The sequence below is a fragment of the Micropterus dolomieu genome, linkage group LG18 (genome assembly GCF_021292245.1).
Source record: "Micropterus dolomieu isolate WLL.071019.BEF.003 ecotype Adirondacks linkage group LG18, ASM2129224v1, whole genome shotgun sequence".
Classification (NCBI taxonomy): domain Eukaryota; kingdom Metazoa; phylum Chordata; class Actinopteri; order Centrarchiformes; family Centrarchidae; genus Micropterus; species Micropterus dolomieu.
The window spans coordinates 17,676,446-17,690,156 of record NC_060167.1 but is presented as its reverse complement, the minus strand read 5'-3'; the positions used below and the strand labels follow the sequence as shown (position 1 = coordinate 17,690,156).

The window sequence follows — 13,711 nt, the reverse complement described above, 5'->3', positions numbered from 1 at the left end:
AAAGCCATGAATAAATTATTAACCTGGTTGCAAACCTCGACTCCCTGCTGTGTTGCGCTGCATCAGTCATGGTGCTGTTAAATGACTGCAAGCTTCTTCGCTTTTGCGAACGTTTTTGCGAGATTCCTCTTCACTAAATTTAAATGATGCTGCATGCTTGCCACAAAAGGGATCTTTAAAGTACTAGCGCATCTTAAATGCATATTCTATTTTGGGTCAAGATCATGCTCCACTAAATTTTTTTCTTTCATCTTGTCTTGGGCAGCAACAGCACCTGAGCAACTGGATGTCTACGAGCATCAGCCAAACACACCGTGGCCCCTGCTTTCTTTTTATTATCAGCTAATTAGTGTGGTTAATCAGGCTGATAATGAGCCTGGGCGCCATGCCATTTCAATCTGACACCAGGCCAGGGTTCAGATCCCCACCAAACACACTGTGGGCATCCGAGATCTCCCTGAGGACGAGTCTTCCTGGACACAATTGGAGGAGAGGGGTGACAAGGGCAACAATAATGAGTGGCGTTTGTTTTGATCATAACAGGAAGGCATAAATCCACAAGTTTGTGGCTGCAGGGATGATAAAAAAACAACTGAAAGAGGTTTAGAAACTCTGTGTCACTTGATCATCTGTCTGCAGAGCGCTTTAAGAACATGTTTGTCTTATCTCTCTGCAAGCTTTCCAGATTTTTCTGCCCTTCCTGCTCAGCAGCTGGGGACACTCCAGAGAGAGAGAGAGAGAAAGAAATTGATGCTCACTTTAACACATCCTGTTGACCCCTCACACATATCATAACCCACCTCAGCCCTTCATTACACACACACCTCTAACATTTTTTCTTATCACAGTACTGTAATCGAAAACAATCCAGTACTATCACCGCCCATCTGCCACATCCCTCCCTCTCTCCCTCCCTCCTATTGCTTCACTTGCTCTCGCTCTCTCTGCTGCCTCACTCATTCCCTGAGCAGCACACTGGACTGGATAACATCTCCTTCAACCTGCAGCACAGACTCATTTCTCTACACACCAGCTCTGAGTGGATGCTCAGCAGGGGTGTTTGAGATATTAGCGCGCTGTGGGGAAAAACGGCTCAGGGACTTCTGCTATCCACATACAAAGGTAAGCCTCTGGATCCTTTAGATTAGATTCCTGTTCGCTGTCAAGTTCCAAAGTGAAGGTGGTTAAAGTTAAAGCCACCTGAAACTGCAGCCTTTAGGAATCACTCAGCAGTCCCAGGACTGATTTGTAAAAACAAAGTGTATGTGCTTTTGAGATTTTGAGCTGTTTGGACATTTTTACATGTGGGAAATGAATGTTTCTTTCATTAGTATAGACTTGAAGGCAGCTAAGCGAATAACACTGAACTAGAAAAAGTGTGCAGATTGTTGGCAGCCTGACCTGTGAGTTAATCCTTGTTTTGTTTGGAACACTAAGTTTGGAGAAGAAAAGTACCAGTCAGTGAACCTAGCAGTGTGTAATCTTAAAGTGCTTAAAACAAGGAGACCCTAAAACATTTAGTACAGAGTCACACTTAGTTACACTTTCAGAGAAAGGATTTTTATTTTTGACACACTGAACCTCTGACCTGTTAGATTACAGATGCTTACTTACTTACTTGTCTTGTTCATGTCTAAGGTGCTGGGGAAAAAATTGTTACATGACTCAGTCACTCTAGAGGTGTTCAGCACATGAACGAACACATTTTCACACCGAATCCTCGAGCTGAACTAAGTTCACTGAATGATCATTGTCACTGAGCTTGTTCCAGTGATGCCCATCTTACTGATGACTGTGAGCGATTTGTTTTCTATGTTAATCTGTCCAACCGCTGGTTTTTAACACCTGTATACATACAGTACATGTGTGGAACACAAAATCTACATAGCCTTCATTCTCACAATTTTACAAATGTCGATTCCCCCAGTTAGGATGGAGTTGGGTAAAAAGGCTTTAAAATACCCCTTTCTCTTGGAACACAGGACAACTTAAAATTGTCAGAGCTTATTGCTGCTGGTGCTTTTGGTCAACATGTTTGCTTCTTCAAAATGTATAGTTTTCGCTTTTATTTTAGATGATTTTTTAAAAAAATTAACTGGATATTGTCTATACTGTTTTGTAGCATGTGACAGTTGTCTTAGTTATAATGCTTATGTTGTTTGTATTGATTGCTGTAACCATGTTTTAATGTTGCCCTCTTGGCCAGACCTCTAGCTGGGCAGGCTCATTATCTGCCCTGTGGTGCACGAGCAGAAAGCTGGAGAATGTTGTGTAGAGTTGTGTGTAGCTGTAGGAAGAGAAGCAGATTTCCTCCACTGCTGCTACTCGTTCCGTTGCCAATCATCTGTCTTAGTTGCTAAAAATGCAAATACAGTACACTCATCGTGTCAACTGTTACGTTGCGCTCACAGCAATGAGAACCAGTGAGATGTTTTAGGAATTTTTTTGGCCCTGGGTTTTGTCTCTCAGGCTACACAGATGCTGTCCTAACCATCTGATTGGTGGATCTCTGCAGGACAATCTGCAAACACTACTCCGGGTGGGAAAAAGGAACACTCCTACCAATATATTGTCAAATGTGTAATAATGTCAGTCAGAATTTATTTCAAGTTAAACAAATTTGTGTTTTTGCGTAATTTGTTCAAATGAATATGACTGCAACACATGGTACATAATCCTATACTACTGTATAGACTTGACTCGTTCATTTATATTGCTTCCGCTGCTTCACTGGAGAGCTATTTTATTACAAAGTCAACAAATTGTATATATATATAATATCACCTTTATCCACAATTTTCAGTTTGCCCATTCATGGCATGAAATTAAAAATATTTCCTCACATTACTTCTCAGATTTAGTTGGGTGTTCTGTCATGAAGATCCTGAACATGAGTTATTGGTGTGGTTGTTTATAAATACAATCAGAAATACCGGCGATTTAAAGAAACTGCTAAATTCTGCCTGTATTCTGATGTGAGGGATCAAGCTGGCTGGAGTCAGAGGTAAAGTTTAAAAAAAACAAGTTCCATTTACCAAAAAAATGTTAACAAATTTACAAAGCATATAATAAAAGAGGTCAACCAAACATAACTTAGTCAGGCTACATAAACTCATCATGAACTAAACAGACTAAAGTGAGACATATATAGTGGCTGATCAGGCCATTCTGACACTTAGGGGGTATAGACTAAGACATGACATTTAAACAAGCCACAATAACCATAAACATGTCAAGATAACACTACCTAATATTAACTAAAGACAATTTATGAAACAATAATATCAAAAGTGCAATTGTTAAAGAAATAACAACAAAACTCAAACTAGAAAACACTGCCCCTCTCCATGATGCAGAAAAACATGGTGCAGACTAATTGTCGATCAGCGCCATTTAAGCAGGTCTGATTGAGCTGGAGCTCCTTTTGTTGATCAGCCAGCAGATACCTCCAGCGACAGCCCGCAGCAACTGGTAACTCAAAAAACATTTAATTTCACAAAAAATAACAAAGTTAATGAACCTAATATTAGTAGTGATGGATGGACAAAGCATGTGAATCTTTGGAGGCTTTTTCCAGATTGTGCCAGGAAAAAAAAGTTTCAAAGCATAAAGACAGACACAGCACAGTGACATCTTGTCATGAACCCAACAGTGCGGAGAAACAATGCATACAAAGCTTTGTTCATTTCAGTTTCAATACGATATGTACACAAAGCCTAAGAACATCTTGATCTTTGCTTACTCACTAAAGTGATGAGAAAAAATGTAGCCTACATGTTGCTACCCGCCACAATGTGTAAGTTATGTTTAAAAATGTTTCCTTAAGTTCTAATTATCTGCCATAACCGCAAACGTATCAAGACTGTCTAAGCTACAATCGATACTTGTGATAACCAGTGGATTCATTAACTCAAGGTGGGCACGTTTAGAATCTGCCAAACCATCAAATCTGGTGTTTTGGTGACATACGAAGCTTTGGATATCATCAGTCAAGTGGAAATGGCAATTTGATATACAGGCTTCGGTGCCTTGGTATCAAACGTCCCATCCCCAAATATTAGCAAATCTGACAAAGTTAACTGTGTGCGTTCCAAGTAGATAACTGTCAAAAATGGTTAATAAAACTGTTATGAAACCAAATCTGTGTCCAGTTATTTGTGCATTGTTTAATGTGCTAAAACCAAAAAGTAATGAAACTGATGAAAGTTACCATGTGCTCCTGCTTAATGTGGGACCATCACACCTGAGAGAACTTAAACAAATGCAGAACAGCCATCTTGAGGATGTTTAAAGATGCAAATAACTCCTCATATTGGGCAACAAATCTCATGTTGACACAGTCGACTGCACATTATTGCATAGCGTTCTATAAAGTGAGGCCTGTCTTTAATGCACTGTAACAGGATTTTGCCTCAGATAGTTTCTGTGCAGTCTGATGCTGAGGATTTTAGTGAAGCTCTAACAAGCCCCTGCCTGCTTTTCATGACTGTAGTGCCAGATATGTGCCCACGAGTATTCATCAGGAAGGGCTAATGGGGCACAGCAGTGTGAACCTCTGATTTACAGCCCGTCCCCTGTCAGGCCTAATGATAGGGCAATGGGGCTGGTTATGGAGAAACAGGTGCTGCAGAGTGAATAGACGCAAAGCAATGCTGCTGAAAGCCATGGGTGATTGTAGTTTTGTCCCCTGCACAAATGCTCATTTGCAATATTGTGTTCACACATACATAATCATTGTGCATAGAAATGAGCTCTGTGGAAGTAGGCTTATGGCTGTGTGTGGTGGTGAGGGGTAGGGTCAGTGAAAGTGAGTTTAGTGGTTATTTATTTTTCCCCAAATTGTTTCCAGAATAAATGTCACATTAAATATCCTAGACTATATTAACAACAGATGGAGCTTGATGATGAAGTGAGAAATAATGTCCTAAATGAACTCATACACTAAAGAAAATGTATGGAACATGGTCAGGTTATTCAAACTTAGCACAGGTGTGCTAAGCCCTGGAAAACCACCGTTATTATAGTAAACTAATCAGTTTAACAAAGTGTCACTGGCATTAGGTCTCAGCCATATAGAGAAAACTAAACCTTAGTATAACTGGGAGAATGTTTTCTGAATTCAGTATAGGTGAGATTTGTTTCAAATGCAGAATGGAAAAATGTCATGTCATAGTGTTGCAGCAATGCTTGAACATGTTAAAACGAGAGTGATTTAACACATTTGATAACTCAATTGTGATAAAATACACACTATACCAAGAAATCTACCAAATTACCTTTTACATAATGGACAGTAAATTGCATATATTGATATTGGCCCACGCTATAGGTCTCCTTGCAGTTATGAAAAGACAGTTTTTGTCCTCCAAACACATGCTCAATGAGAATTTACCACACTAATGTAAATATAGCTCAAAGATCAGAAGTGTTGTTCATCACTATCTACGGGCAACCCCTCATCACAGGCTTTGAAAATTGTGTGGACATGAGTAGTTTTGTGTTTTGTGTTTTTTCCTTTCGCAGATTGTTTAATTTAGAACACTTTGGGGGAACTGAAGAGCAAAAAGTATCACATGACAAAGGCTTAAATGTGTGTACAGTCACAAAAAGGAAAATGATTGTGTATTATGTAAATAATATTCCATTTCTTATCTCTTTAATCATCCGGTGAACCATCAAAATTTAAAATTTTTTGTGTCTCGACCAACCAATGGCTAATCGCGTCCTTTATTAAGTAAAATTTTGTGGATTCAACAGGCTCAAAAACTAGTACTGTGAAGGCTATAGAAATAAAACCCAGGCTTAAATGTTTTGCATTACTTTAGTAAAAGAATAACATGTAGAGCGACAAACTGTTTTCATGCAACGAGACCAACAGTTTCACAACTCCTGTCAGTGAAGTTGTTGTAGGTGTTCAGCAGTTGAGGCTCACTCACTGCAGGTCAGCTGGCACAGTTTAACGATGGATCACTGCACAGCCCACACACACACACACACTCTGGTAGCTCTCTGCCTGGACCATCCCACACTCCAACGGTGTCTTTCCCACAGAGCCGGCAGTCAGGAGGAATATGGGCAAATCCGAAAGCCAAATGGATATCATGGAGAAATCAAGTAAACCTGGAAAGCGTCGTTGGACTGTTGCAGAAATCGGTCTGTCCGTGTTGCTACTGTTGGTCAGCTGTGCCTTGGCCGGGCTGGTAGTCCTCTACACATCGGTTGTGAAAGGTAATGGCTCTGTCAGGCTCACTGTGGAAAGATCCAGATATTACAGATGGCAGCAGTAATCACAAGGGTCTCCCTGCTCTGTTTTTGTGTGACTACTAGCCTGTGTTAACACAAAAAATTATGACCCTGGAAATGCTTTCAGATGTGACCATGAGATGCTCTATGCAATACTGATGCACACTGGTAAACCTTTTTAGATTTCAAAAGGTTAATGTTACTCACCAAAATAAGCAAAATAAGGGTTTTGCCTTATAATACCATATATTCTTTTACACAACCTTAACCTTTAAGTAGGGAACTGGAACTCCAGGCTCTTTTATTAGTATTCATATCTGTGGACAAATACAACACTGCAAAAGACTTGGTTGTATTTTCTGTTGCTTAAATCTTACCAGTCCATAAAAACTATTACAATTATCGTTATAATTCAGAAAGAAGTTCTGTTTGTGTCTAATGTCAAAATCTGCTTCTTCCAACCAATTCAGAACAATCTGACAGGCCGAGTGTGTCAAGGAGCTCAACAGTTGAAGGTGAGTGTCTGTCTCTGTTAAGCTTGTAAACTGAACACAGGATACACTTGGGGATAAGTGGGCTGGCATGTGTCATATTGGAGCCTGCACCTCTGATAGACTCTGTAATACTGTAATTCCCTTTACTGCATGATCAGCAGTGCCACACAAAAGTGAAAGAACAGAGTCTCTGCTGACATAGACATAGCCTGTCTCACATATAGACTATACCGTGGATCTAGGCTATTTAGAATTAGCTCTATATTTCACACAACAACATCGTCCTTGTCTCAGTCGGGATGTAATTTGTCAAATAGTCTCCATGCCTTCTCATAAATGTTGACACTGATTCTTCCAGGCCAGCTGTTTCGCTCCAACATCAACAGTGTGTGCACAACTGCGAACTGTGTTACTGCAGGTGAGGGGAACTGTTTTTCCGTTGCGCACCCGCTGTTTCGTTTTGCAAACAAACACAACCCCCATCCCTGCAAAAAGCTGTTTTCTAACCACATGAGAGCTTCACCATCCTGTGCCTCTTTCCCCTCTTGTCTATGTGATACCTTAAAGCCGCTCGGCTCTTGCAGAACATGGATAAGTCTGTCAAGCCTTGTGATAATTTCTACCAGTATGCCTGCGGGGGTTGGCTGGAGAGACATGTCATCCCGGAGACGAGCTCCCGTCACAGCGTCTTTGACATTCTGAGGGACAAGCTGGAGATTGTCCTCAAAGGTCAACTTAATCTTTAGTAGTCAGTGGGCTGCAGTGTTCAGAGCTGTGCGTGGGTTTCATTCAGAGATGAAATGTCTTCATGCATTTTGTTGTTGCAGGTGTTCTTGAGATGGAGACGGGACAGGACAGAGATGCCATCAGAAAGGCCAAAGTCCTTTACAACTCCTGCATGAATGACAGTAAGGCTCTCTTTACACAGTCTAAAACATTTATGTCAAAAAGGAAGCAAGAAAACAGAAGGCATCTTGACAAAAACTGTTTGTGTTTCTGGAGCTGTTGAGTGTATCAGATGATCTTCCTCAGCGAGGGTTTCATGATCATACTGGCCAAAGTATGATGGAGAACCAGCGGCGATGATGTGACCTAGACTTATTTAATGTTATATCACATTTCATTACCTACCAGTATAGAAGTATATACAGGGGGGCCGCCAGGAATTTTGGGCCCCATGACAAAAAAAATCTAATTGGACCAACTCTGCGCAGCTGTTGTCACCACATCTCTAGGACCTAACTGTCCCATCAAAAGCTTTACATAACTCTAATTAATGGCTTGCAAGCTTCTTGTAGTTCAATACTAGTACTAGCACAATATTTACTGCTGGTGATTTGTACATGCAAGTCTGCATACAGTATGCAGTTCACTATTTGCTTCTCAAATAATGGACATTTATTACTGTCGCACATCGCGCTTACGCTGTGAACACGACGTGATTATAATGGCGCTGTTTGCAAAGTGGAGGAAGAGAGAGAAAATAGCGAGGGACAAAGAAGAAAGTGTCCAAAGTATGGGATTATTTCAAGCTAAAGAAAACAACAATTCTGTAATGGTACAGTCCGTCCACCGTAAAACCAAACTTACGTCAAACTTACGTCTCCTCGGCAACAGCACGACGGCACCTGATCAGAAAGCAGCCGGTGTTCTGCCAGCAGACCACAGACAAGGTAACAGTAACAGCAACTTTAGCATTTAACTGAAATCATGATTGATTGTTGAGTTGAAGCCAAAGTAAGCCCCAGCCCTCAGCTGAAAATGTGACCACGTGCGTTTGTTGTTCTCCTTTTTGGGCTGTGAGTTTCAACCTCACAGTCAGGACTTAACTTGGTGTCGGGGGGCTGCACCTTTTACTCCCCTCCAGCTCTCTCTGTAGCTCAGACAATCCCTGCTACCTGCATGTGCTAATCCATTCTTTCACCCAGATTCTTTAGAATAACAAACAACAGCTGTTTCGTGTGCAGGATCGCTCATTTTCCGTTTCACATTTCACGTGTGTTTTCTTGACAAAACGTGGTTTGGAGACCAGTGTCCGGTGACACAGCCGCTGTCAGCTCGTGTAGTGTGTGACCCCCTGTCACCGATCAGTCACGTAGTGTGAATGCTACAACGACTTCAAGATTGTCAAGTTGTGTTTAGTGAACGGCACGGCCATCGGCCGACGCTGAAAGTCGTGTAGTCTGCACTAGCCTTTAGTATAACTTGTACACGGGTGATGTTTGTGTTTGTAAAGCAGCTGTCTGGTTGTTGGTCTGATGTTTGCTGTATGACACACTATGAATTTCTGAAAGGACTAATAAATATCTATCACCTAGATAGATATTTATCAGCTGTGCACGTTTATCACCATAAACGGGGGGGGGGGGGCACCAAGCAAAAGTACTAAATGACGCATCGATGAATCGTTGAAAAAATCTATACAAGCTTTAAATACTAAAATAATCTTTAGTTGCAGCCCTAACTTACATGCAGGCTGAGGTATGCTGCTGCCCAGCATCCAGTACAGACAGGAAGTTGTTTTTTGTATTTTTTTTATTTCATAATGATCATTATGTGAGAAAATCATTTGTGTTTTCATTAATAAATATTTCATTATCTTTTTTGTTATGGTGAAAAGAGCAAGAGAGAATCCCCACAACCTCCCTGGAATGATGCTAACTGGCATGTCATTAACACCATGTTCCTCACCTTCTTCACTGGGAAAGGGAGGCTACAGTTATGGGGAGACTGGGCTGCTGCTGACTCATCTGCTGTTAGTCTGCTAAAAGGGGCAGGGACAATGATTTAATATGAATATCTTGCTAAATGTTTCCCTGCACTGATTAAATGTTGATGAAATGTAGGCTAACACTAGTCTGTAGTTAGCTAGCTTATTTCACTATGGACATTAAACCAACAGGTTAACACCACTCACAGACTAAAGGCTACCCATCCTTTCCTTTGTCTTTCCTCTCTTTCCTTTATGGAAAACCAGATTTTGGTTAACTAGGCAACACAGGGGTGGTCGCTTAATATGGATGTTTACTTTTTGGTCAATGGGGAACTTTTACTGCCAAAAACAAGTAAAAACAAAGAGATCATTAATTTTATTATTATATTTGAAATATATTTATACTCAATGATGATGGTTTATATAATGTATAATATAAAATAACTTGATATTAGTTTATAATTATTTTTTGGGGCCCCTGTCAGTCAGGGGCCCTTGGAATTGTCCTAGATTTCCCCCCCTATACGGTGCCCATGAGTATATAACAACAATTTCTAATGAAATAATTAATTATTGCAGCTTGGACTTGATAAGCAGCATAAAATTGATGGATGGATTAACCCATTCATTTAAGCTTTTTGCTATGTGCCTATTATGAGACAATGAGCTTACAGTTACAGCAGTGACAGTTTGTTAGAGGTCTGATGGTGCTGACTGAAACTCCACAAAAAAGCACTGACTTGCGGCTAAATCCACTGTCGAAACAATCCCACCTTTCGTTTATAGGTACAGTATCTCACAAAAGGGAGTACACCCCTTGCATTTTTGTAAATACTTGATTATATCTTTTCATGTGACAACACTGAAGAAATTACACTTGGCTACAATGTAAAGTAGTGAGTGTACAGCTTGTATAATAGTGTAAATTTGCTGTCCCCTCAAAATAACACATCACACAGCCATTAATGTCTAAACCGATGGCAACAAAAGTGAGTACATCCCTAAGTGAAAATGTCCACATTGGGCCCAATTTAAGATATAATCAAATATTTACAAAAATGTAAGGAGTATACTCACTTTTGTGAGATATTGTATGTAGAGTCTTCAACAGTCTACAGTCAGTTACAAAAACATTGTATATCATTACAAGGAAGACAAATCATTTCAAGACCTGCAGATGCGCAGCTCAGCAGATGAAGCTACCCAAATTTTGAGTGAGATTTTTTTTGTGAACTGCTGCTTCCAAGGTAAAAAAGAGACCGTAGTGTTGTTATTATGTTTTATAAGTTGTGGTATTTTATCTGCAGGCCTCATAGAGCAGCGTGACTCCCAGCCCCTCCTGAAGCTCATTGACAGTATCGGAGACTGGCCTGTGGCGTCGGATGACTGGAACACCACTACAGGTAGAAATAACCCCTGAACCACACTCTGATTAATGCCTACCGATTTTTCTGCACAAACAATGCAAATGTGCATGTGTAACACATCCACACAAACAAGCACTCATGTTCCCACTCAAATACATGTGCTCACACAGAGGCCGTGTAGCTATATTTGTAGTCAGTGAACTGCTGAATACGAGCTTTGTTGGCGGATCAAGAGGCCGGCTGAGGCTCTTCAGCTGAGCAGTCAGGTGTGGAGTTTGGGAGCGTGATGAGTGGGAAGAGGAGCAGGTCCTTGCTCAGGACTGTGAAGGATGCTTTAAATAGTCTACACTGCTCTTCCCCAAGCTCCTGGCTCCTGCCACTTTAATTAAATGTAATCATGGACGGTGGCTCACCAGAATTAACCACACATAGCTGCATCTGCACACACAGATTTACACAGAGAGCCCAGTTAACTGTGCAGCAGAGACAGATAGGGAGCCCAATTTTTGCAGGCTGTTACAATGAGTAGTTATTTACTGCTGTTATTGCAGAGGAAGCATGGAGCCTTGAGGACACACTAGCAACGCTTACAGCTCGTTTCCACAAGAAGGTTCTCCTGGACATGTACGTGTGGACAGATGATCGGGACTCTCGGCGCCATATAGTTTATGTAAGGTCACTGTCTATTGGAGCACAAATGACAGATTACAGCCATAATGTCAATATACAGTGATTATAGATTAGTCTGGTGTTATTCTATATTTTCATTAATGTCAGCACATCCCATGAAAAGACCAAATGTTTCTTAATACTTCACAACTTCCCTGCCCTGCCTGTGGCACACAGCCCATTTGTTTCTACCGAAGAAATAAATCTTTAAAAACAGGTCACAAACATAAAGTTTAATTTGTATAAAAGGCTAAATAATTGTTTTTAGCAAACATCAACTCAAACAGGAGTAAATACTGTGTTTTGGGGGATTATTTCCAGTTGCACATGAATACAAATTTTTGAACAGTGGAGTGCTGTTGCACAGAGAGAAAGCTAAATTAGGCTTTGGCTAAACAATACTCATCAGTAGGATCAGTTCATTGTTGCTTTCTTGGTTTCTTTTCATGAGATTTATTGATAATAAGAAAATTATAGAATGTTTTTAGCCATAACATTTGATTATTTAAAACACACAAATATGTAAATATTACAAAAAGACAAATGCTTAATTGCTTTTCTTGTATTCTGGTTAGATTGACCAGCCGGGACTTGGAATGCCATCAAGAGACTATTACTTCAATGATGGAAACTACAAAAGGGTGAGGCCTTAAAGGATCATTTCAACCAAATCCACATCCACATTTTCTGACTTATCTCTCATGGTATCTAATCATGCACATTATTTTGGTTTTATTTGTCAGGGTTCTTCCTCTCAGATTTTCCTGCCTCCACCACAGTACAGTGGAGGGGGATGGGATTTTGTTTGCGGTGTTAAAGGCATTAAATATCAATACTTGAAAAACTCACAGGCAATGTCTCTTGTTACAGCTGCAGTTACAGAGCTACTTTATACTGAAAAAAACTGTCTTTGGATTATCCTGAGTAACTACAAGTTTTTTTTAGAAAATACATTTTGGCATTGAGTTTTCTAATGTCACTTTCCATTTATTTGATTGGTACGAATAGAACTCTATTCACCTCATTTGTTCTGAGACAACCTTCATTTTGTTGTGGAAACAAGATTTATAGCTTGTGATTTTACCATAGGTTCGAGAGGCCTACCTACATTTCATGGTTTCTATTGCAAAGATAACCCGAGAGGACAGGAACTTGACTCAGGATGACGACCGTGTGTGGGAGGAAATGATGCAAGTGCTGGAGCTGGAGACAGACATTGCCAACGTGAGTGTCAGCCACAACAGGAAATGGAATTGTGGGATGAGGGCTAAGGAAAATTAATAATGACAAGATGAAAAATTACACCTCCTCTGTGCTTCCAGTAAATTGAACCAGGCTAAATTTAGTGTTGACATAGGAGATCAGCCGAGCCTTTAACCTGTTTTTTTGTTTGTGCCTGTCAAGAGCATGACGAATGAGACTTCGCTGATGAAAGGAGAGCAAACTGTGAATATATATATATATGGGAACAGGACTGCTTTATTTTTTTCCCTTCCTGTTGCTGGACAGGCCACATCACCAGCAGAGGAGCGCCAAGATGTCACTGTTCTCTACAATAAGATGACACTTAGAGAGCTACAGAGCACATTCAGCTTTAATGTAAGAGTGATTTCGCTTCTTTCTTGTGTGTTACATAAAGTGGTCACTTTTTGAAATAACCACTGTATGTTTGACAGTCTGAATGGGGAAACTAGTTTGGAATGCTGACGTGCCTTTGAGCAGGGTAGTTGACTAGTTGAGCTATTCACTTGGTAGTGAATGATAGTATGTAAATCAATTATGTAAGTAAGGCACATTGTTTATATCACATACATACTGTGGCCATGGAAAACACAAATTTCCGCATGTGGCCATTAAAGGAATAATTCAGCTTTTTTTTGCTGTCTTGCTGAGAGTTAGATGAGAAGATTGACAGCACACTTTTCTGTACAGTAAATATAAAGCTAACTGGTTAGCTTAGCACAAAAACTGGACAGCTAGGCTGGCTCGGTCAAAGTAAAGGTGACAAAATCCACCTACCAGCACCTCTAAAGCTCACCAATTAACATGTTATGTCTTGTTTATTTAATCAGTACAAAAACAGACACATTGTGGTTTTACATGCTCACAAGACAAGCTAGCCACTGTGATTTTGCCTGGTAAGTAAACACGATACAATATGTTAATTAGTGAGTTTAAGAGGTGCAAGTAGATGGATTTTGTCACATTTGGACAAAGCCAGGCTA

At 40.3% G+C, this 13,711-nt stretch overlaps 1 protein-coding gene across 1 annotated transcript in view; it reads left to right on the top strand.

Moving 5' to 3' along the window:
• Window positions 1-13,711, top strand: part of mmel1 (membrane metallo-endopeptidase-like 1) — a 30,174-nt gene that overhangs the window by 10,233 nt on the left and 6,230 nt on the right. Inside the window, exons 3-13 of the mRNA XM_046029268.1 lie at window positions 266-1,122; window positions 6,052-6,228; window positions 6,714-6,758; window positions 7,096-7,155; window positions 7,305-7,466; window positions 7,565-7,645; window positions 10,758-10,853; window positions 11,369-11,487; window positions 12,062-12,127; window positions 12,576-12,710; window positions 12,996-13,085. Of these exons, the coding sequence (XP_045885224.1) occupies window positions 6,072-6,228; window positions 6,714-6,758; window positions 7,096-7,155; window positions 7,305-7,466; window positions 7,565-7,645; window positions 10,758-10,853; window positions 11,369-11,487; window positions 12,062-12,127; window positions 12,576-12,710; window positions 12,996-13,085 (1,011 nt within the window). The 5' untranslated portion in view covers window positions 266-1,122; window positions 6,052-6,071. The remainder of the gene's footprint in view (window positions 1-265; window positions 1,123-6,051; window positions 6,229-6,713; window positions 6,759-7,095; window positions 7,156-7,304; window positions 7,467-7,564; window positions 7,646-10,757; window positions 10,854-11,368; window positions 11,488-12,061; window positions 12,128-12,575; window positions 12,711-12,995; window positions 13,086-13,711) is intronic.